Source organism: Meriones unguiculatus, chromosome 20 (genome assembly GCF_030254825.1).
Source record: "Meriones unguiculatus strain TT.TT164.6M chromosome 20, Bangor_MerUng_6.1, whole genome shotgun sequence".
Lineage (NCBI taxonomy): Eukaryota > Metazoa > Chordata > Mammalia > Rodentia > Muridae > Meriones > Meriones unguiculatus.
Genome location: NC_083367.1, coordinates 68,451,104 through 68,475,130, shown reverse-complemented (window position 1 = coordinate 68,475,130; position 24,027 = coordinate 68,451,104). Strand labels below are relative to the sequence as shown.

At 43.7% G+C, this 24,027-nt stretch overlaps 1 protein-coding gene across 14 annotated transcripts in view; it reads right to left on the bottom strand.

Moving 5' to 3' along the window:
* Nucleotides 1-24,027, bottom strand: part of Syne1 (spectrin repeat containing nuclear envelope protein 1) — a 459,455-nt gene that overhangs the window by 29,555 nt on the left and 405,873 nt on the right. For all 14 annotated transcript variants that reach the window (XM_060373516.1, XM_060373529.1, XM_060373530.1 and 11 more), the window contains 6 exons: nt 22,126-22,292; nt 12,234-12,396; nt 5,820-6,007; nt 4,598-4,748; nt 1,397-1,579; nt 1,021-1,158 (listed from right to left, as the gene is read on the bottom strand). In XM_060373516.1, coding sequence (XP_060229499.1) covers nt 1,021-1,158; nt 1,397-1,579; nt 4,598-4,748; nt 5,820-6,007; nt 12,234-12,396; nt 22,126-22,292 — 990 coding nt within the window. The remainder of the gene's footprint in view (nt 1-1,020; nt 1,159-1,396; nt 1,580-4,597; nt 4,749-5,819; nt 6,008-12,233; nt 12,397-22,125; nt 22,293-24,027) is intronic.

Sequence of the window (24,027 nt, the reverse complement as noted above, 5' to 3'; positions counted from 1 at the left end):
ATCCTGGACCGCACTGTCCAGTCAAGGCTGACGTCCAACTCTTAGACATCCTCCTCTCTTACTTCCCAGAGTGCTGCAGTGATACCTGTGAGCCTCCACATCCAGATTACACTGGGGATAAAACTTCAGAGACTGTCTTGAAAATCATCAAGCTTGACACTCCTTCTTTTATGCAATGTGAATCTCTTCTGTGAAGGCTTCTAGCTAGCTATTGTGCCTGAATTATGTAGTGAATGATACAATACATACTGAAAATTAACTTAGCCTTCAAGAATGTGGAATGTGTGGAATAAAATCTCAACATAAGAATGTTGCACCTGAACCAGCAAAATGGCTCAGTAGCTAAGGGCACTGCCACAGGTGAGGACAGACCTGGACACAATTCCTGGAACGGGCACAATGGAAGGAGAGAATCGACCTTAAGTTGGCCTTTGACCTCTACATGCTCACAGTGAGATGTGGACACCCCTGGCTCCTGCCACGCACATACAATAAATAAAAGTAATTTTTAAAATTAAAGCAGAAGAAAGTTGCATTTTTTTTTCTGGAAACTGGGGGCCACCTAAACTCTGTATAGATCTTGGAAATAAGTGATATGTTAAACAACAGCCACAACAAAAATCCCGATCACTGACAACCAGGTTGACCTTCTTTAAGTGCTTATGTTAATGGATTAGAGCACTTTTAAAACATTTAAACATTGCTGGGCATAGTGGCTCTCACCTTTAATACCAGCACTTGGGAGGCAAAGGCTGCCAGATCTCTGAGTTCAAGGCCAGCCTGGTCTACAAAATGAGTTTCAGAATAGTCAGCACTACATAGAGAAACCTTTTCTAGAAAATTTAAAAAAAGAAAAGAGAAAAGAAACTTAAAAATGTAATATCTTTAGTATCTTCTGCATATTTTTCTGATCAAAAGAACTAATTTTTCAATGACTCTCTAGTGTATTCTACAGAAAAGGCCCTGCAAACTCTTCCCTTTATAGTTTCCCTCCCCACAGACACTTCGCAGACTCCTCACCTTGAGTTGCTTTATTTTAGCTTGAACATCACATTCAGAAAAATGTTCAATGTTGGTGAGCTGAAGATCCATCTCTGTGAGCCAAACAAGAATGCTATCCCGCGCAGTCTCGAACTCCTCGCGCTGGCTAATAAAATGCTGGAAAAAGAGGAAGACGTTAGGTATTATAACATCCACAACCACGAATGTCCCAGCCAACTTCAACCTTCTGGGGAGTTGATTCCACACAAGCAAGGAATACCCTAAGTTATCACTTCACCTCTATCCTCCCCTGCCATCCCAACTCCCACTGTCCCCAGGAACATGTCTCGCTGTGGTGTGAGACAGTCAGAGCTTGTGCTCTGGCCTCGAAACTACAGACAGGTGTAATGAGAACCTTGAGTCTGCGCAGGATGGAGGTGACGCGCTTCTGCAGGTCGTCCCATCTCTGGTTGCCTCCGTGGACCATCTGTCTGAGGCTGCACGCAGAGTCCGTGCGGTTCTCTCTGGCCAGGCGGCGGTACTGCTTGTTGATCAGCTCCAGCTGGGTCAGGCTCTCGTGGACCTGCCGCTGGAAAGCCTGAGGCCACAGACAAGCGAATCAGTGTGGGAGATCCTTGAAGGACTCTGGGCTAAGGTCTTGGTTTTCACACTTCAGAGTCAGGGAAGAAGTCACACTACCACAGACATAGCATATCAACCAAGAGCCAGAGAGAGAACACAGAACTGTCAGGAGCATTGGCTTTATAAATAAACACACAGAAAAGTAATGTACACATACACATTTGTACACCGGTATACACACGCATGAAACATACACGCATGCATACACATGCAATGTGGTTTTTTAAATGATTAATAAAACTAAGCCAAGTGCGGTGGCACAAATCTGTAATCCCAGCAGTCTGGAGGAAAAGAGGAGGAAAAATTATCAGAAGTTTAGGTTATCCTATGCTACCCAGGGAACTGGAAGTCAGCCTGGGCTACATGAGTCTCTGTCTCCAAAAACAAACAAACAAAAAAGGAACATACAAAATAAATAATCTGGAAACAAATTTTCTTATCCAAGAAACAATTACAAGAACATAGGCATGTGTTTACATGTCAGACTGCAGTGGTCTCAAGATTCTGTGTCCATGCTGAGAAATGATATCTAAAATGGCACGATTTATTTGTAGAATATGTAATTTACTAAAACTGTCGAAATCACTTCAATCCTGGTATCCATTAGGAATAAAACTAAAACCATCTTTGGCATACATAAGTACCTCTAATGTAAGCTGTTAACCCTCTTTTAAGAAAATCAGTTTAGTATAAAACACAAGTAAGTTTCCATTAAAAAGAAAAACATAACCGTTTGAAGCAGGTCCTTTCTTCTCCGCTGATGAACTAGTCAGCTTTCAGAAAGGATGCCAGGCTGTCAAACTGCCAGATGGCATGGGTGCTCCGCTCCTGGGGACACGAAACGTGGCGAGAACTCTGCAGTGGCTAGCTCCTCATCCTGCCCTTGCCGCAGAGTGCAGCCTTAACCAACCAACACCCACCCAAATAAAAGACAGCTTCGCCCTAGGCACATGCCCCAGGAACTGTGGCTGCCTTTATCCTAGACCCCAACCCAAACGTTACACATAGTGCAGTGGGCTATTTTCAAGTGCAACCTGAGCTTCTGCTCTTGTTGGCTACGCTGCTCACGGGCTTGCACGCCTGCCCTGTAAGTGATTTGCCTTCTGAGAGCAGCCGTCACAACACCCATCTGAGTATTCAGTTCTGAATACTAGGTCCAGTCTTCAGTTCTGAAAATGTGGGAGGTGCTCAGCAGATTCAGCTTTTGTGTAGGGGAAGTCAGGACACAGCTCTGCCTGCTCGGGTGATGGAATAGCCCTCACCATGGGCATCCTAGCACACCCAGAGCCTTCCCAAACATCCATGCAAATGGATGACCCTTGAGCAGAATTTTGTTTCTTTGACATTTTCTGTCTGCAAGAAAACTAAGTACGAGAATAAAGATCAGCACCAAAAAGCAGTTATTTCAGCACTGACCATCTGAGTTACTTTTGTCATAAAATCTGTGTCGAAAATAGCATCAAGAATGACCCTACATAATCTGCTTTGTGGTATAAGCCAATTATGAAAGGTTTTAACCTTTACAAAGCAGAGTGCTGCAGGACACAGGACAGGGTGGCTTCCACCAGCACTGGAATGACCTGGATTCTTCCGCAGCTTATGGTGGCTTTTTGCTGGGGAAAACTTTTTACAAAGGCATTTTCTGTTTCTGGATTTAGTGGTATAGTTTCACGTAGATCTCTGCAGAATCACTCTGACTTATTCCACACGTAGCAGCAAACACTATTATAATCAGACAGCTCTCCATCTAGGATTCAGAGCTGCAAGTCAGGCAGGCAGGAACCAGAAGAAATTTCCCGCGTCCCCCCAGGCTTGGTTCACTGATGTCACAGGAGAAAACAGTCACGTATGGATTGAGGTGGGATGTTAGTTTCACGTATATACATGTTGAGGAAGGCAGAGGAAAAATTATGAAAGGGCACATGTAAGGGCTGATTAGAACGTTAACGGACCATTGACAGCGAGTGCAAAGGCACGTGTGTGTGTCAGCGTATGTAGAGAATGTTGGTTCCATCTGCACCAGTGTTGTTGTGGAAATCAGCGTTAGCTGGATGGCTAAAGTTCGGGGCACCAGAGAGCTACAGAGTGGACCTATGATTGTGAAGAAGGCAATGGAGTGATTTAATGGCTCCTTTCTAAATGTAATTAAGTATTGCTATTTTCATATCTTGGAAATGTAAGTGTCTGAGACTCAAGAGCTGCTCTCTGTGGCTTTCTTTAAAGTTGGCTCTAATGATAATTCTCTAGTCAATTTGGGTCCAACTCTACGTTATCAGTGACCAAAACCATTCCTATATATTTGATTATTTAATTCTTTGAGCTAGCATACAAAGTACATTTCTGTGCAATGTGTTTTGCTCTCATCGCCTCCCTCCCCTACTGCCTCACCTTCCCCTCCTCCTGACTCTTGCTGGTCTTCTCATAATGTTTATCTATAAGCACTCTAGCTAGGTTGAAATAATTGAGAGAATACATTTACAGGTAGATTTTCATATTACAGAAATATTCATATTTTAATCCTAGAGGAGACAGATGAAGAATTCTGAAATAAGAATAATTCCATGAGCTTGGGGGAAAGTTATAAATCTTGTTTTCTAAGAGAATTCTTTTCCCTTTGTCTCTCCTCTTTCCTCACTGTCCTCTTCCTTCTTTAGACGGGAAGCCTTCTTTACTTATAAGCCGGGTTAGCCTTGAACTAACATCCTCCCACCTCACCCTCCTAAGTGCTGGGATTATGAGAATTTGCTACTGCATCTAGCAAACATTTTTGTTCATTACTATCGTATTTGTAATTCTGATAATTGTCAATTAAAATCTTCATCACCCTTTGTCCACCCATGAACCCTGCTACCCATGGCTACCAAGCCATCCTTCAGTTATGTGAGCAGATAAGAGGAGGCACATTAGTCATTTCATGCTCTACGGCACCAGCTACCAGCAGAACGAGCCCTGAATATCTGGCAGTGTGAATCACCTCAAACTTCTTCAGCTCTTCCTTGGCAACTGTATAGAGCACCCCAGAAGAACTGGGGAATGCAGCCGTCCTTTCCGAAATCTTCAGCCAGTCTTCAAAACGTGAATAGTCATCCAGAAACTTCTGCCAGAGTCGCCATGTCTCTTCAATTCTGAGGCAGAAGATAGAACACACCTCCATTATCAAGGATGGTGACGCCCGGAACCCTATCTGTCCCTTCAATAGGATTAAGAGTGCCCAAACAAGCAACTGCTGTGCGCAAGAACAGCTTTGAGCTAAACCGCCCAGAGAGAAAGACGAACAACTGTTGCAGCTAAAATAAAACAGCTGTTGGCTTAACGTGTTGCCCTGCAGCTCTGAATCTGGAATTGGTCAAACTGGATATTAAACTACATGAGCAGCCCTGGAGTTTGCATGGAAGGTTAGAAACCCTACGCATAGACACTGTTCGGGGCAGCGCACTCCTTACATAAAGCTGAAGTTGGAAATTCTTTTAAGGCTAACCTCAGGCTCAGAACAGTCAACCTTGACAAACACAGAGCTTTCGGTACTGGCCACAGAGCAGCACAGCTTTGTGCTTTAGGCCACAGAGGGTTTGGCCACGGAGGCTTTGCCACTGTCATTTCCAAAGGGCTTGAGGGTGTCTGTTATTTAAGGAAGGTGGCGCAGGGAGTGCTGGGTTGCAGTGTAACGCTCACTTTCAGGCGTGCGTGCCACGAGGCTTTTCATTTGCTCTCCCACGGCCCTCGCACGGTCCCTCCCGCTCTTCCGGCCTCTTTTCTCCTAAATACTTCTTCCCGCCTTCAGGTCTGTATGTTCTGCTCCCCTCCTCCTTTACCTCCTGTCTTCTGGAGCCCTTCCTCCCCTTTCTATTTCCATGTTGTATGTTTAAGCATAAGCTGTCTATACATTCAAATCTAGATTTCCAATCTAGGTCTAGAGACAACATAAAATATTTACCTTTTTTGAGGGTGTATTATGTAACGTAACACTGTGAAGAATGGAATTTTAATAAAAGAAGGTTACTTATTTGCCTGTTTATATTTGCAATTATATGTAAGTAATTGCAATTTTGGGAAGCCAAAGCTATTTTTGAACTTTCTAACCTTGGAAACAGTAAAGAGTGTATACAGTGAATGGAAAGCTGGATGGAGTTTTTTGGTTTGGGTTTTTGCTTGTTTCATTGTTGTGTTTTGGCCCTGTTACTTCACACCCAGCTCACTTGAGTCTCCTTTCCATGGACATCGCACAGATGTGCCTCCACCGCCGGTCCAGGTTCCGGGTGGCCTGCTGAATGGAGTCACACTCAGCATCTGTGGCGCAGGCATCACAGTCATGCAGCAGGACCTCACACAAGTTGAGGACGGAGGCAACACCCGTGCTGTGTTTCTCAATGTCTCTCTGAAGCTCCTGCAGGGGAAGGAAATGGGCTTTATTGTAGAAGTCCCTGACAGACCGGAGAACTTCAGCCACGCACACTGACTCATAAATGGCTACGCCATACATGACAGGATTTTGCTTTTGGCAATGGACAAGTTTCCAGAGCCTTATTTATGATATCCTAGAAGCTCAGGGTACAGTATGAAGGGATGGATCTGGAAATAGTCTATGTGAGAAGTGCCAAAATAAAAGCTGTCCCAATAAAATGGACAACAGTAGGGGATGGAGAGAAGGCTCAGCAGTTTAGAATGCTTGCTGCTCTACCACAGCCAGAGCTTATACCCCATCACCTACACTGGGAGGCTCACAAATGCCTGAAACTTTCACTTCAAGGGACCACTGCCCCTTCTGTCTACTATCCATAGCTACAGACACACACACACACACACACACACACACACACACACACACACGGTGGGGGGAGGATTAATCTTCCCCTGGGTTCTACTAATACATCAAATTAATTCCAATTGATCAGAGTTAATCAATTCAGTGTACTGTAGCTCCCACTTCACAGCTTAGATTAAGTGGCACAGATCGGCAAATGCACAGGACAATGTCAAGAGGTACTATGGCTAAGAAACTGAGGTTCCCACTCATAAATGAGATCACCACTACTCTCCTTGGAGCACAGTTTTAAAAGTAAGACAGAAATAGAAAGTTCTTGATAAAAAGCAGGAAACTGGATTTTATCCAATTCCAACATATGAACTCATGTTAAATGCAGAGAATGTGAATCAAAAAATATCCATTGTTTTCCCACTTGGGCTTTATTGTAACTTGGTTCCTGAATGTTCTCCAAAGCCCCACATGTCAAAGGCTTGCTCACAAGCCTGTGGCGGGACTAGGAGGCAGCAGGACCACGAGTAGGTGCATCACTGGGGGCACATCCTTGTGAAAAATGTTGGGATCCCAGCTCCTCCCACTTCTCTTTTGAGCATCTTAGCAGCTAGGAGTCAACAGTTCTCCTTGACTCACACTCTTGACCCAGGGCACAGTACTTCCACAGGCCCACACAGCAGTCATGTGACCCCAGACTGGAAGCCTTCAGTCAAAACAACGCATTCCCTCCTGCAGGTTGGCAACCTCAGGTAACTTTTCAGTGACAGAAAACAAGCTAACTTTAAGTTTCAGGAGGTTAGCTTGCTCAGATTATTCCACTATTAAGGTCTTATTCATCCCTAGTTGCCCTTCCTGCTCCAGGTTATTTTTTCCTCACTTTTTAAAAAAACAAATCTATACTTTCTCTGGGTGTGTGTGTTGGGGGGGTACTTTATAGGTGTCATTCCTCTCCCTGCCCTTTGTCCTGCTTGTCAGTGCTCTTAATATATAAGTTTGCCCAGCTTTTCCATTGTTCCCAGCATCCTACAACTGACTCAGCTGCCTCCACACCCCATTCCTCCCCTCACGCTGCTGCTTTTCACTGCTGTGAAAAGACTGTCTTGTTGTCAAGCTTAGTATTTTTTTACTAACTTTTGGAGCTTCTCTAAACTAGACATTGGGAGATAACTTATATTAAGCCTTCTCTATTTTAGTAAATAGTCTTTGTAAATCTCTATTGTCTCCTCTTTCAAGAATACACCTGAAAGATGCTGACTCAAGATTTGAAGTAGGACAGATTTTTAACTGAATATTTGCTTAATATCACAAGGCTATTTCTGTGGTTGAGATCACTATCTCAAAATCAAAGGGGGGCTGTATATTTAAGATTAATCTCACCTACTTAAACATAATCCAAACACTTAAAGCATGGCATTGCATGCAGTTTCCTGTAAATAATCAAAAGTTTTGAAGTAACAAAACAGCCATAAGGTGTGAATGATTTTAATATCATAGGTAAGTACCCTAAGATGTAACAGGCATTGGGGGTAGTTTAGCCTTAGTTGGTGATATGATCTTGGAGCATCATGGCAGCTTTGAAGTTAGTTCTTCAGCTAGAAAACAGAGAGATCTGGCTAGGTGTTTCTTAAAGTCACCTCAAATCTTTATAAACTGTAGTTCTCCCACGTGAAAACTGGAAGAGTTTAAAAACTTTGGCCAGACAAATTCTACACAGGGAGAGAGAAGAAAACCGCATTTCTTAACAATTTATTCTCTCCCGTGAAATGTCTATCAGAACTTCTCCTTTAGAGACAGGTGACTTTTAGTGGATCTTTTAAAACATGAACTCCAAGTAGTCCGATCATTACAGGATCATTTCCAACATTTCCCACAAATCAGAAACCACAGCAAACCTAAAACGATGAAAGTAAGAGGTAGTGGGGCCAATGACATGGCCTGCTAAGCAAGCCTGACTGCCTGAATTTGATCCTGGGAACGTGTGCAAAGGTAGGAGGGCACAGCCAACTCCACAGAGTCATCTTCCAACACACACGCACACGCACCGCGGCACATGTGACGTGTTCCCCAATATGCACTTCCGACAATAATATTGTCTACTTTAAAACTAAAAGGTAGTTTGGGCTAGGCATTGTGCTCAGAGCATTTCTCATTAACATTAAAATCACACTTTATGGTGCAAATGTTAATAATCAGTACTCTATAACTATGAAATGTGAGAGTGAAAATGGCCACTTACAGTGCCCCTTGTAACACAGTCTTAAAGCTGTAATTTAAAATGTATTCATGTATTTAATTTATGTATACATATACATATATAGTACATTATAGATACTATACGTTAAACGTACATAATATAGTATGTATACTATATGTTATATATAGTATCTAACATATACCATATATACATATATGTATCCATGTACTACACTATATATACTATATAACATATACATACATATGTATATATATCCATATATATCAAACACACACACACATATAATGCAACCAAGTAAGAAACTACTGGAAGACTTTGAGTGAGGCCGGGCTCTTTCGAACGCAGGCTTTCCTGGAAGAAACCATCTCCTTCCCATGGAGCTCTCTCTCTGATACTGTAATACATCACAGCTCTACCACCATCTCCTCCTTTACACTTTGGAGATGGGAAATTCTGCAGTAGGAAGGGACTGAGCCTCAGGGCCCCTGGGCTCACAGCACAGGCAGCAGCAGCAGCAGCAGCGACGATCATTGCTTTTGTGATTAGACTTAATGTACAGCAACAAAGTATGCTTTGCTTAAACTTCCATGTTTACTCATAAGCTTCGGCTTTTCTGGAGTTAACGCTCCTATAGCCCTCACATTCGTATCAGTTTTTTGTAATAAGAGTTAATTTAAGTTTCTTTGGGAAATGCAGATCCACTGTCTTCCTGCTTGGAAACTCCCATGAGGCCTGTGAGAGCCAGCTCCATCTATCCCAGGCGGCGGTCGCTGGGCTGCAGGGCTGCTCACGTGCCAGACAGCCTTTACCCTCATCTGAGATTTGCCTTTGAAAATCATTTATGATGAACATGTATGTCTATTGTTCGCACTACTTGGCTTAAGGTGTTATCTAAACACTCATCAGATGATACGCCTCGATCAAAGCCTACCTCCCAAGCCCTGGGGATCACTCGTTAATATTCCAGACTACTCTTATTTTTAAGCCACATGTGTGAGAGCATGTAACATCTGACTTTCTGTGTTTTTCTTATCTCCCTTGATATTAACCAGTTCCATCCATTTACCCCAAAATGATGAGATTTTATTCATTTGCTTATGTATGTACGTATGTATGTATGTATGTATGTATGCATGCATGCATGCATGTATGTAATTTTGAGGCATGGTCTTACTTGTGTAGCCCTGGCTGACCCAGAACTCACTTTGTAGACCTGGTTGGCCTTGAACTCACAGAGCTCCACCTGCTTCTGCCTCCTGTGCATTAAAACCACGCACTACCACGCCCAGCCCTGGATTTCGTTTTACCGGAGCTCAGTAGCACTGCAATTCTTTTCCTCCTAAGCCGAATGCTGTCTCCCCATCACCCTACTCATTCCTGTAGTCAGCCTTCTGGTCACTAACCCCGGAAATGGAGGGCTCAGAGGTAAGCTTGTGTATGCCAAGTGAGAGGGTCTACATCTGCACATCACAAACAGTTTATCAGCCTCCAGACAACGGCACTGCGCTGTTGTCCCCTGGCCCCTGAGCATGCTGGGAGACGGCATGCTTTATTTTAACTCCTAAGCCCCACCCATGCTGCGTGAATCTGTTTGTTATGACGATACCTAATGTAAAAAGTCTGGGATGATTCTGTGTATTTCTAATTTTCCTGGGTATTTTATCAGATCATTATGAACTAGAAGTGTGTGCTTTCCACTTGTGATTTATTTTTTTTAATTACCATTTTAATTAATTATTAATTTCTTCCCTCATTAGAAAAAAACTTGTTGACTTTATCAAAGAATCACACTGGGACGACAACACTGCTCATTAGCTTGTATCCCTCACTTCTGATACATGTCTTAACGTGTTCTCCGGGAGAATTTAGATTGGGGAGTGGGGAGCGCTGAAAGCCAGCCATGAACCCCCCCAATGTAATCATCCAAATCTCACACATGACACTCAGAACACACTAATCTTATAAAAACAGATAGTGTCTCAGCAAAATGGGTTTAAAGCAATAATAATTTTAGTATAAAACCCAAAACCAAAAAGTCAGTTCACACATGTATGAAACTGTCAAAGAACAACAAAATACCTAATAAATGCGACATACAGGGAGGTACAGAAACACCTATTCCGACGAGTATACAACACTGTAAAGTTCGTGTCAATTAATCCAATGCAGACTTGTAGAGCCCAGTCCTAACCCATCAAGCTACAAAACAACTCCCACACCTATGACTCAGGGATCGTTTCAAAAGAGGGGGTGGAAAGATTGGAAGAGGCAGAGGATCAGAGGGATTTTTCTGTGAGATTTAGTCTCCTAGGAACCTCAGAAGCAACACAAGTTCTCACCAACCAGATCCCAGAACACGAGCCGAACACAGAGAACAACAATGAAACGTGCTCACGTGAACTGGGAAGGAACCTGAGGCCTCACCCCACACTGAGAACCACAAGCAATAAGACACACCGAGGGGAGGAGAGGCAGTCCTGTCAAAGAAGGGTTCACTGACCGGCTACCAATGTCCATGCCAACCCTTATATACACACAAGTCACAGCACACATACTGCATACTGAGCAGCTTATATTTAGAATATACATGTATATGTTGTCACATGTGCATATAACAACTATTAATGGAAAAAGAGGCTCAGAATTTGAAAGAGATCAAGGAGGACCATGGAAGGGTTTGGAGGAAGAAAGGAGGAGAGGGAAACGATGTAATTAATGTATAATCTCAAAAAGTAAAAAGAAATAATATTAAAACCATGCAAAAGGCTTACAGCAGTTTCCAGCTTATTAAAAAAAAATCAGTAGGGTTATCAGCCATTGCTACTACCCTCATTCATTTCTTCCAAAAAATTAAGTGTGTGAGTTATCTTACAGGATTTGAAATGTACACTTTGTGTGTGTTTGTATGTGTGTGTGAGTGTGTGTGTGTGAGTCTGCGAGTGTGTGTGTGTGTGTGTGTGTGTGTGTGTGTGTGTGTGTGTGTGTTAAACAAAACATTCTGGCTAGCATGGTGTAAGTGGGTAGAATTCTCAAAAGCCAAAACACACAGGGTAACACTTTCATGGTCAGCCACTGGAGCCTGGTACACTTAGGATAAACTAGAGCGGAGGAACAAAGGTTCCCTCTACTCACTTTCTCAGGGCCATCCTCCTTTGCTTTTCTGGGTTACACATTCTATGTCAGTGAGATGTATTGCCCTAACTGTGTACGTGAAGGCGACGTGACTGCGTTGTCTGAAGGTTGCCCAGTCTTCATCACAAGTACAAAAAGGCTTCACCGTGCCTTGTTGCCTTTCCCTGAATGCCCTGCAGTAGTCAAGGGCTTCTTCCCAAGTCTACAGTTCTGGGCTCACAGGGAAGGACACAACTGGCTGATGGTTTGGCCACCCCTTTGCCATGTTAGATTGCTTTCCAGAGAACCAAAGACACTAACATGGCACAGGCATCTTCTAAGAGTCAATTCTGTAGTGATACGGAACCTATTTGTCCCTCCCCCTCTGCTACACAAAGCTTCCCTTCATTACTCACCCAGCCCAACTGCCTCCGAATCCTTCATCCCAGGTCAACATCTCAGACCCGCCCCGTTATCCTGGCTGAGAGGACACAGGCTCCAAGGCTCAGCACTCTCTTTCCATCCTACCTGCTGTTCATTCAGTTTCCTCTGTATTTCTTCTGAGTTACAGGAATCGTAGACTATGGGCTTGGCCAGCTCTGACTCAATGTGGGCCAGCCAAGCCCTCAGGCTGCCCATATTCTTATCCAGCTGCTGCACGGCCACCAGGGTCTCCTTTAGCTTCTTCACCCTGTGGGCAGAGAGGTGCAAACATCAAGACTCAATGAGATGGTAAAAGGCCCTAATCATGCTGCCCTCGTCTGCAGAAGTCAACACTGAGTCTAAAGCCAAACTGCGCTGGTCCACCCTGGCTCAGTTCCTGGCTGGCCGTGTGACGCCGCTGACCGTCTTAGTTCTTCATTTCACAAAATGGGAATGTATGGACTATACAGGAATTGATAAAGTTCATATAAGTGACGGAGGACACCCAGCAACTGCTCACACTATCATACCCAATACATGTAACATTGTTATTGTTTGTAGTGCAAAATAATGTGTGACAGCAACCCCACAGCTTTTACAGAAGCCATTCTCACAAATAACACAGTTTATACTCGCAGGAGGAGGAATGCATGGGAGAAACAGTCGTGCCTGGTACTTGAAGACTCTCACAGAAGCGTGCGGAAATGCAGTTCTGAGGTCTAGGAGCGAGGGATGAAATTCCAGCATTGGTTAAACTGGTATTCATAGAGAAGAAGCTGTGGGTGGGTGCTGACTTCAAAGTTTCTTAAAGGAGGACTAAAGAGAATCTAATCAGAAACAAAGGAGGGTGTGAGGGGATGGCTCAGTCAGTAAAGCGACCTGAGTTCTGATCCTTAGCGCCCCAGAAAAAGCCAAGTGAGGTAACCTGTGCCTGTGAACCTTGGAGTTACAGGAACCTCATCAGGAGGAGCCCTGAGGCACACTGCCTCAGATGAGCTACATAGAAGAGCTCTGGGGTGGAGGGAGAGATACTATCTTGAAAAGATAGAAGGTAACTGAGGAAGACATCTAATTTCAGTCTTAGGACACACACACATAAACACACACACACACACACACACACACACACACACACTTTTGTTTTAAAGAAGATCGAAGCCCAGGAAGGCATAATTTAGAGCAAAGATAGGACACTCAAAACGGAGGCTCAGAATCAGTCAGTTTGGACAGATGCCTGTACCAGGTTTGCTTACACCAGCTCAGACTCCTGCACTGTGGTCCTTTGGCATCTGAACCTCCAGGGATGAGGCTATAGAATTAGCACTTTAAACAAATGTGGTTTTACAAATGCTGACATTTGGGAACTACCGCTGTGCTTCAGAGCACTGTAAGCTACAGAGCATTGTAAACAATATGAAAAGGACCAAAGGAGAGGTTCTGATGTTTAACAGTCAGAAAGACTCTGCAAGTGCTGAGGAAATACTCCGTTCAGGGCTCAGATGCTCAAAATGAACACCTAGGCCGCCTAGGATGCTATGGTAAGGCGGTGTAACTGGCTGTGTTAAAGAAGGGCTGTTTGTTTTCTTTTATTGTGCTTGCGCCTGTGTGAGTTCACGTTCGCCACATGCATGTAAGTGCCTAAAGAGGCCAGAAGACGTTGTACTCCCCGGTGTGGAGTTCAGGTGGTCGTGAGCTGCCGCACGTGGGTGCTGAGAATCAAAGCCAGGTCCTCTGGAAGAGCAGGAGGTGCTCTTGACAGCTGAGGACACCCCTCCCCATTAATGTATTCTTTCTCATACATTACATCGCAACTGCAGTCCCCCTCCCTCCACGCCTCCGACCACCCCAACAACTCCCCTCTCCTCAGATCCATTCTGCCTTCGTCTCCCTTCAGAAAAGAGCAGTGATCCCAGGGATATGAGCTGAACACAGCACGGCAATTTACAGTAAGACTAGGCACAAACTCTCATATCAAGCTCGACGAGGCAACCCAGGAGGAGGGAAAGGATCCCAAGAGAAGGCAAAGAGTCAGAGGCAGCCTCCACTTCCACTGTTACCCAACCATAATGTACGTGCAGGGACCAAGCTCAGACCCATACACGGTCCATGAAGGCCACAAGCACAGCTCAACTACACTCATATTATTTTATTATGACTATAATAGCCAAAAACTAAAAACAGCCTGGAAGTCTCTCCACTGAAGAACGAATAAAGAAAATGCATTACAGTTGCACAATGGAATATTACTCAGCTGTTAAAAAAAATGTCATCATGAAATCTGTTAGCAAATCATCCTGGGTAAGGTAACCCGGTCCCAGAAAGACAAACATGGTATGTACTCACTTTTAAGTGGATATTAGCTGCAAAGTAACAGATAATTGTGATACATTTCACAGACCCTGGAACCATCTCTTTTTAGTCCTATAACTAATTACTTGAAAAAAGTAGGCAACAAAGTGAGGATGTTAGTCATAGAACCTATAGAGGACCTATTTTTTAAACACGATGCAAATGAACATAGTTCATCACGGGAAATAACCTTATGATGTACTTAAATGTAGAAGAAGCCAACACTGAGGAAAAGGAGGAGAAACGTAAATAACAAAGCAAGGATGAAGATGAGATGGTCAAGGGCTTCTATGGAGACAGCTGACATAGCCCTGAATTAATTCCTCCAGGTGGGCAGAGTACAAGCAAGTGGTTGGGATGGGAAGAGAATGTGTCTCAACTTCCTATGTATCACGTAACAAGTGGTGATTAGGAGTCCCTGTTTGGGGCCTGGCCAGGATGACCGCAGACAGACTATTCGACAGAGCAGGCTGGTGGTCGTAATGAGTACACAACCAGGGATTCTTGTCACGGCTCTTCTTTGCAGGGCAGTTCTCTGTGTAGACCACCCCCTTCCGGATCAGGAAGCAGAGGGCTTTACAGGAACTGCTCTTCGTATACATAATCAGATAGCCAGATAAAGAAAGTGTTTCAGTGTCAAAGTGGCCTCACTGAAAATGTATCTTCTTGAAAAAAAATGTCAAGAGCCACATGATGTTAAGACTACAGGATGCTGGATATTTCAAAGCACTCCTCAACAGAATGTTCTCTGTGATTCACAATGACACGTGGACGCCGCATCTGATGTGGAATCACCCCCAGGCCCACCCAGCCTTCGTGCTGCAGCTCTCAGCTGCTTCCACGCCCACTCAGATGAGTTTCCATGTTTCTCAGGCCAAAAGCCACTACTCTGAAGAAACACGTCGGCAACAAGGTATTTTTAGAATATTGATGTATTTTTAGTTCCTTAAATTTGACGAAAGCCATCATTTCAACAAATCTGTACCTGTCTCGATCGGAAGGAATCCAGGTGGTGGTCACACTGTCTCCTGGGGACTGTCCCTAGGGCCTACCACACAAGTGTTCTTTCTTTAAAGGATTTCCGCTCCGCTCCGCCATGCTCTGACATCCCTTGGTGGCCTGTAGTTCTCTGCCCAGGGCTGCGGCTCCCTGACACTTTCCTCTTCCGGGCTAGCATGTCTACTGGTCTCATCCTTGTTTTGGTTTTGTTTAGGGAGCCCCACGCCTCAACTGGTTATTCAATACTGAGTACTTAGCCTGAAATCATATACATACATGTAATAGTACATGGCCTGAGCAGGTTTTATTTATGTTTAGGGATAGATGTGTATATGTGTGAGAGAGAGAGAATGATTAAAGAAAAAAAGCACAAAATTGAGAGAGGGCAAGGGAAATACATATGATAGAGTGAGGAGAGGGAGGGGAAATGATGAAATTATAATTTAAATTTAAAAACCAAATGACATAACAAGTGGTGATTAGGAGTCCCTGTTTAGGGTCTGGCCAGGATAGACTGTTTAGGGTCTGGCCGTAGACAGACTATTCGACAGAGCAGGCTGGTGTTAATTTTTCAAGAGAGACGGTCAATTATACATGCTAGATTTCTATGTGCATATGATTGATTGTGCTTGGTTATAATGCCTACATATAATAACATTTTATCTTTTGAAATCACTCTCAGATGAGATATCTTAGAACATTTTTTGGGAAAAAAACTGTATACTTAAAAAAAAAAACTATGTTCATATTGCCAACCCACTGTATTGACAAAGAGTAAAAATGTGGTGCCTCACTTGTCATAACTCAACTTGACTCAAAATAAGAATTCCTCAATTAGTTTTATGGGCAGAAGTCAAACTTGGTCCTCAGGCATTTCATGGTGTGCTCTCTGAATATTTCCAAGAACTCTGAAAAACCATCCATTCGTGTTTCTGGCATTCACTTGGGTCTTTAATGAATGAAGCTTTGTAAGGGCTGCTGATGCAGGTCTCAGGAAGAGCAGCGAGTGACTGCAGCACGGACACAGAATTTAACATAACGCCACAGACGAAGTGGTCCCCCTGGGGTGGGTCGGAAGAACGGTGCACGACACAGAATCTACCCTGAAAGTGCCGCTGGCGGCAGGTCTTCCCTCCCCTCTCACGTGACTAGATTTCTGAGTTGGGGTTTGGTGGGGTCTGGAAGCTAACTATGTTTGGAATTTTATCACCAACTTCCAATGCCATTAGGGTTCACTGGAGGCTGCAGTGTCTGCTTCCTCCGTATCCTTACTGTACTGCCCGGCACCACCTGTGTCCAAGCTGGACTTCTCCATAGCAGGTCTTCGGAAAGCTAGAACTATGAATATCTAGGTGTGGATCCTCCCACCCCCAACACTTAGCTCAGTGTTTTGTACACAGGTGGACATTATTTAAAAATGACTACTGATATTAAAAACTAGTATTCTAAGTCAAATACTTGCAATTAATTTCCTCACCATTGAAACCCATTTGACAATAAATGTTTACATTTTCCCTGTAGGTCATTATTAGATGATTCTTTTTACTCAAAGATCACAAATCTGCTCAAATGATTCAGAGCACAAAAGGATGTGAGTAAATAACATCCTACCAGGCCAGTAAAACCTAGTGACAGGACTCAGATCCTGTAAGACACTGAATGAGGTCCAAGGCAGTGCGGTCAGTGTGCAATGTGCCAAGGGCATCGTGACACGGAAATGCTTGTTCATATAGTCCATTAGGGACAACTTCCTCTTTCAAACTAATATAGATTTAGTAAAGTCAATAGGTGAATGCTTAAGTGGCTGTCCTTTATAATTTTCAAAAAAAATTTTTCTTACAAATTGAATAATACTTTATATGTATGTTGGGTGTAAGCATGAGGAAGTGGCCTGTAAAGCCTCATTTATTGGTAATAGGTTATTAAATTTGATATTTTCAGGGGCCATTCTTGCACAGAGGAAATATCTCATTTTTTTCTGTATTTCTTTGAACAAAATCTTTGAAGTATCAGAATATATATATATATATATATATATATATATATACATATTATAAGAAGCTAAAAAGTTTGGGCAACATTCCTTTATATAGCATCCAGGACTTTAATTTAACATAGATGCTTACATATGATATGAATGCAGGGTTTAGCAAGCTTGACTGACTGTAACAAGTCCTCACAGCTTATGTGTGTCCTGTTGGTCCAAAGCAAATCTCAGGCTCCTAACCCTCTTAGGGAGGACTGCACTACCGGATCCAACTGCCCACCACAATAACACAAATGAACACGTGCATATGTGTATTACAAACATAGACTTACATATCTAACATAATACAAATCCTGCCCATCAAACAGTGTATCCACAGCCCCAAGCAAAACATAACCCAGGCTCTGAATATAACAGAACCAAATTGCTATTAGTAAACCCCACCCCCTCCCACACGAATTAATCCAAGGGGGAGACAATAAAAGAAAACCATTTTAAAAACTTAAATAAAAAACTCTGTCATGTGGGAAGATCTCTGAATCCTAAACACTACACCACCGAGGGTTTTAGTTATTCTAAATGAAATAAATCACAAACAATATTTACATTAAACATTAATTACTATTTTAGGCCTAAATTATAGTATCTGCATATTTTATAAGACAGGAATGCCTGGATGGCCCAAAACGACTGATCAACACGAACAGAAGTGATTTTTCTCTCAGAAAAATCCTTGTCCACACCCTCCAAACTTGCTTTTATTTACTCTAGAGAAGGCATTGGATGCAGCCGTAAACTGGCTCCAGCTGACTTCGGTTTGGTCAGAAGCCGCCCTTTAGCAAGCAGATGGTGGCCTTGCTGAGTCTTTCTCTCAGGCTCATCCCAGTCTCGGCCTCTCGACTGGAGCCGTGCTCCTCGCGTGATGTACTTGGTACAGATACAGCTGAAATACTGGGTCGACCAACGTGCAACGCCCAGCAGAGAAACAAGAAAACAAACCAACAAAGAACTCTCTGGAGCCCACGGCCCTACGTTCTCCTGGCGCTGCTCATGTCTACCTAACATCAGCGTGAAACATTCCAGATTAAAGAGCACACTGTCTATCCCGTGGGCCCTACGTAACTCTAAAGCTATGCCCAATAGAAGACACTCAAGAAGATGCCTGCCTGGAGACATCGCAGTCACAGTCTGGGAGATCGGCCTCCGCGCCGCCATCCTCCGCCATCCTCGGGGCACACGAGTCCTCTGCCACCACCATGAAGCTTCTGCCCGCAACAGTCAGGCTCTGCAGAGCAAGAGGCTCAGTCCTTCCGAGGTGAGGACAGACTTTCTCTCCTTGTCTAGGCTACAAGTATTAAAATGCTCCTGTTGGACAAATGGTGCTGGTTGTCTGTCTGTTAACATGACACTGGGCAGTCACAAGTGGTCATGCTTCTAAAAAAAGCCCACATTCATGAGCATGTGCCAGGCTTGATCTCCTGGAATGTAGGCCACGAGGGTAAGAAGGGAAAAGCCTGCGTGTAATCTGCCGGGAGGAGCAGGTTACCGGCCTAAGGAAAGGGTCGCAGAAGCAAGGATGCCTGCCGGCACTCTCCTGGTCTATTAGGATGGTCGGCTTTTCCCCTGTGCTGCTGGCTGTGCCGAGAACGCTACCTGGAAGACACAAACCAGCCGCGCACAAAACTACCAGCAAAAGCCTCACAGACGCTGCAGATGGTAGTGGCAAACAGGAGCAGGTTCCTCTTCGGGCCAGTCTGCCAGCTCTGCGGTAGGAGCGGACATTTAAAGCGTTGCTGGGGGAGGGGAGGAGAATACTGTGTGGGAAAGGATTTGACATCCATTTCCTAAAAGACTGTTTGAGCGTGGACAATAATGAGAAGATATTTGCCTCCACTTAATAGACCTTTGTCCTTTGTCTTTTTAAAAATAACGATGAAAGGTGGTAAAAAAAATAAACATTATTTTGAGATATTTTTTTAAATGTTCTTTTATTGGATAGGATCTCAGGAAACTTTATTTTGTGAATCTGGGGAATTTTAAAAATGTTGGCACAAACTTGTAACAAATATAGAAAGTATTCAAAGTATGGGTGGGAAGTCAGTTGAGAAAGTGCCTTCCTAGCATGTGTGAAACCTTGAGTTAGGTCCTCTGCGGTGCATGAATAGGACATGGTGGTAATCTCAGCACTGAGGAAGGTGAAGGCAGGAAGATCAGAAGTTCAAGGTCATTCTTGACTACAGATGGAGTTCAAGGATAGCCTGGGCTAAAAGAGTCCCTGTCTCAGGAAAAAAAAAAAAAAAAGGCATGGGCCAGTGAGGTGGCTTAGCAGGTAAAGACAGCTACCATGCCTCGGATGACCTGAGTTCCATTCCCGTTCTTGCAAGCAGTCCTCTGAATCCCACATGTACAGGTGGTGTACCCGTCCCCACTCTGCACAGAATATATAAGCAAAAATATGAATGAAACTCCATAAGTATATACCAGGTTCTGTTCTGTCTGGTGAATCAAAGTTTTTACAGGAAAGGGGAACAGTCATGAATGGGACCGGATGACAGCACCGACTAATGTGCCGTTCACAGCTGAAGACAGGTGTGGAGGAAGTCCATCCAGCCTGAGCCCAGGAAACAAGGAAACAGAAAGCAAACGTGATAGCCAAGTGGCTTCTGGGAGCAGCTGAAAGGGAGAGCAAGCCCAGCATGGCCTTCCACTCCAGAGCAAATTGACAAGCAGCTACGGTCTGCTCTAATTTTAAAGACGATATATCTATATATGAGAGTTTCCCTCGGGAATGCATCTTCATGATGAGATCCTAACCAATGGACACAGAGGAACATTTCAGAGACCACAGTGAAAAGCACCTGTGTCTTACTAACATACAGCTAGCTGACTCAAGTTTGTTTCTATGTCTTTGGGGTAGTAAAACGAAAAAAAAAAAAAAAAAGACAATATCTAAAAAAAATTCTCATCTGAAAAAAACTCACACAAATGCATCATATATGGACACGACTTTGAGGAGAAAGCATCACCCTCCATGTAATGCCAGCTGACAGCTGAGCAGAAACTACGCCAGTTGCCTGCAACTGCACTATGTTAAAGCCTGTTTGGAGTATTTTTGGCAGGGTGCATCTTCCCTCTCCATACAACTGAGACACTGAGATTCATGCAAATAGTTCAGCCAGTTTAATGGAATTCTATGGACATGCACATCAGTCCATGAGTCAGAAGCTGACACACACACACACAGATACAGAGAGAGAGAGAGTGTGAGAGAGAGAGAGAGAGAGAGAGAGAGAAAGAAATCCCCAGGATGTAGACCCAGCGGGCGGTCTAAGAAGGACATTTATAGCACATGAGGTTTCAATTTCTGCTTCTGAAATAAGATTTTATTATGATCTTGGTGACTGAGATGAGAGAATCACATTGGGATTCTGAAGCACTATGCATTTCAGCTGTAGGACAACTTCAGTGGAGAAGTATATTTCCTTACCTGAATGTCCCAGGGCAGGGAGCTCACTGCTTTTTGCTTAGTTTCTTTCCATGTAAGCACTGGCACCATATATTCTAGGGCGGAGGCCTTCCCTGATGACATTCATTTTCTCAGCCTACCAGTCTTTGTGACATTTTAGCTACTTTACAAAGGGCTTTGCACAGGCTGCTCAATCTGCCTACCTCCGAGCCACACACCCTGGCCCCAGCAACTATTCTTGGGCTTCTGATATGCAGTGAATAAGCGGACAACATTGCCCTTTAGCATCTACATCCCAAAGTAAAGGAAGGTGTACCTGCTCCATGGTCAGGTCCTCTTTTAATATAACGTAACCTCATGCACTGTTAAGTTATACCGGTGTTTGAACTGATGGCAAAGGCCCTCATATGTCCCCCTTTATGTCTGCCATCCCTTTTCTTCGCACTGCCTGTCTACAAAATAAATGGAATATAATCTGCCTCTCCAACACGAGGCACGTAATTACAGTCACCATTATGGCTGAGCAGAAAGTTCCAATAATGAAGTAGTTTATTTTTGTGAATAAGCAGAGGAAAAATAGTCAGCCTCATTCTCATACCCAACTAACTAAACATATAATAAGAATGTGGTAGCTCTTTTTTTTTTCCTACAACAAAGAAGAACACCCTCTACAAATATCAATGGAATAGATTTTCTTTCTTCTCCATAGGTGTTGGCATACCCACGAAGCTCCCAAATGAAGAACCTTCTCTGGTTTGGATTCTACACCCTTCTCTTTCCCTAAATCCATTTGAAGCCAATGAAAGCGCCATTCACAGAAACAGCAAGGACATGGTGCTCCTACCCCCGGCGATATAGAACCTCAGGATGAGGGAGCTGGGTATTGCAGTCCCTTTAGCTCAGTTCTCAACCTATGGGTCATGACCTCTTTGGAAAACCTCTGTCTAAAAAAATATTTACATTTCAATTCAAAACAGTAATAAAATTAAAGTTATGTGGTAGAAACAAAAATAATTTCATGGTTGGGGGTTGCCGCAACACGAAGAACTGTGTTAAGGGGTCAGAGCCGTAGGAAGCTTGGAAACCACTGCTTCAGCTGAAAGTAATGCAGACTAACAGGCTTCAACCCCCTCCTGACCCTCCCCCACCCCTCCCCCCACCTCCCCTGGGCCTCCTATTGCACCTGGTGCCTTTACCTGGCTGCGATGAGATCCAGGAGATGGCGCCACCTCTCGTTCACTTTCCCCAGCTTGTACTGAATCTCAGAGGCTTTGCTTTCGTGGCTGGCTTTAGCAAGCCGTTCTCCCATTTGCTGGAGCTGAATTTTGTTCTCTTGGGCAACAGCAATTTCCTCTTGATAATCCTGCATAACAAAAGCAATCACAGAGGTCAGAAGGCACATTCTTAATGCATTCATCTGGCTCCTCTAGAAACACGCTGATTACAGTTTCTACTGCTGGACAGCGTGTAAGCGTCGGTCCATGAGTGCAAGAATCAATAGTGCCTATCCTGGCAATGTGGGGCCCAGTCTCAATTATTACAAAGATTTTCTGAAAGGAACTGTAAGGCACATTCTCTTTACTTAAAAGGGCACTAGACTGGTGTGATAGCACAGGGCTATAATGCCCCACACAGGGGAATCGTGAGTTCAAGATCTTTCTCAGGCACAAAGTAAGCTTGAGACCATCCTTGGTTGCATGAGACCCTTTCTGAAAAACCAAAGGTAAATAAATATATAAATAAATGAATGTATGTTGTGGCCCATTCTGGTGAAAAGAGACCTTGAGGGAGGAAGGATGCTTAAAAAAAAAAGAAAGAAAGAAATGAAATGAAGGCAATGTAAAAGCAGAGAGAAGGCTGGGGGCAGAGAAAGGAAGAATAGGCAGATGAGAGGTTAAGAGAAAGGATCAATCAAAAGGAAGAAATTATGAAGAAGTCATATAGAAGCCCGCTACCTTATAACCAAATTAAAAATAAAAAAATAAGAGTTTCATGGGGGTTGGGCACAAAATCTCACCCTCCAGCTTTGGGGCTATTAGCAATTGTTATCTTCTAGGGAAGGAAGACATAGGTTTTGCTAAGAGCACAGCACTTGGTAAGCTGACCATTCCCAATGGAAGACCACACCTCAAAAAATATTTAGGCAGCACAAATTTTCCTTGATGAGGGGAAAAAGACACAAAGTTGGGTGGGTAGAGAATGCGAAGTAGACCTGGGAAGTGTTGGTGGATGGGATGAATATGACAAAAGCATTTGTACCCAATCCTCAAAGAACTAAAAAAAAATTTAAATAGCCTTTGAAGGTGGATACATAGCCTGAACAACTGGGAAAAGGTATTCCTAGAAGCTGTAGGTTATTAAACAAAAATCCCAATCCTTGGGGTGGAAAACCTAATGAATTGTTACTCAAAGATGTCCTTAAAACAAACACGCTCTGGCCTCTGCTCTGGCTACTCACCAAGAACTGAATGTGAGAACAGACCTACTGCTGAAGATGCCACACACCTTGGTTACTAAAACCCAGATGTAAGCTCCTCCCTGCCAGCTAGCTTTCAAAGTCTCAGAGAGTGCTTGCTGCTGTATGAGACAACAAGGACGTCACTCACCGTTAGCACTACAAACTACAAGACCAGCCTTCCAGTAATAGTGGTATCACTGCATGGAGGTAACCAACTGCTCTTTGGCTGTGTTTGAGGCCCACGCCATAGGAGTCTGTGCTAGACACTATAAACGTGGTCAAAACCCACAGCTGGGGTGACATCGGTTCTGGGTTGGGGCAGGGAGCTGAAAACTGTTATTTAGAAAAACTATCATGGGGTCAAACTTCCTTCTAAATATTTATATTTAAATGGTACTCTCTGCCATAGAAACCTCTTTTTCAGTTTAGAATTGTAGCTACAGAACAATGGTAGACTTGTTACCGCACAAGGTGCTGAGTATGACTGACTCATGAGTGCTTGGGTACAAATAAGACATCTACACTACTCCTCTCAGAGAACATTACTGAAGAGAGAACACGAGTAAGAGCCAGAAGACAAGGAGAAGAGCTGAGAACAATGGCGCCTTCTGGGCAAGACACAGCCATTGCAGCCACCGCA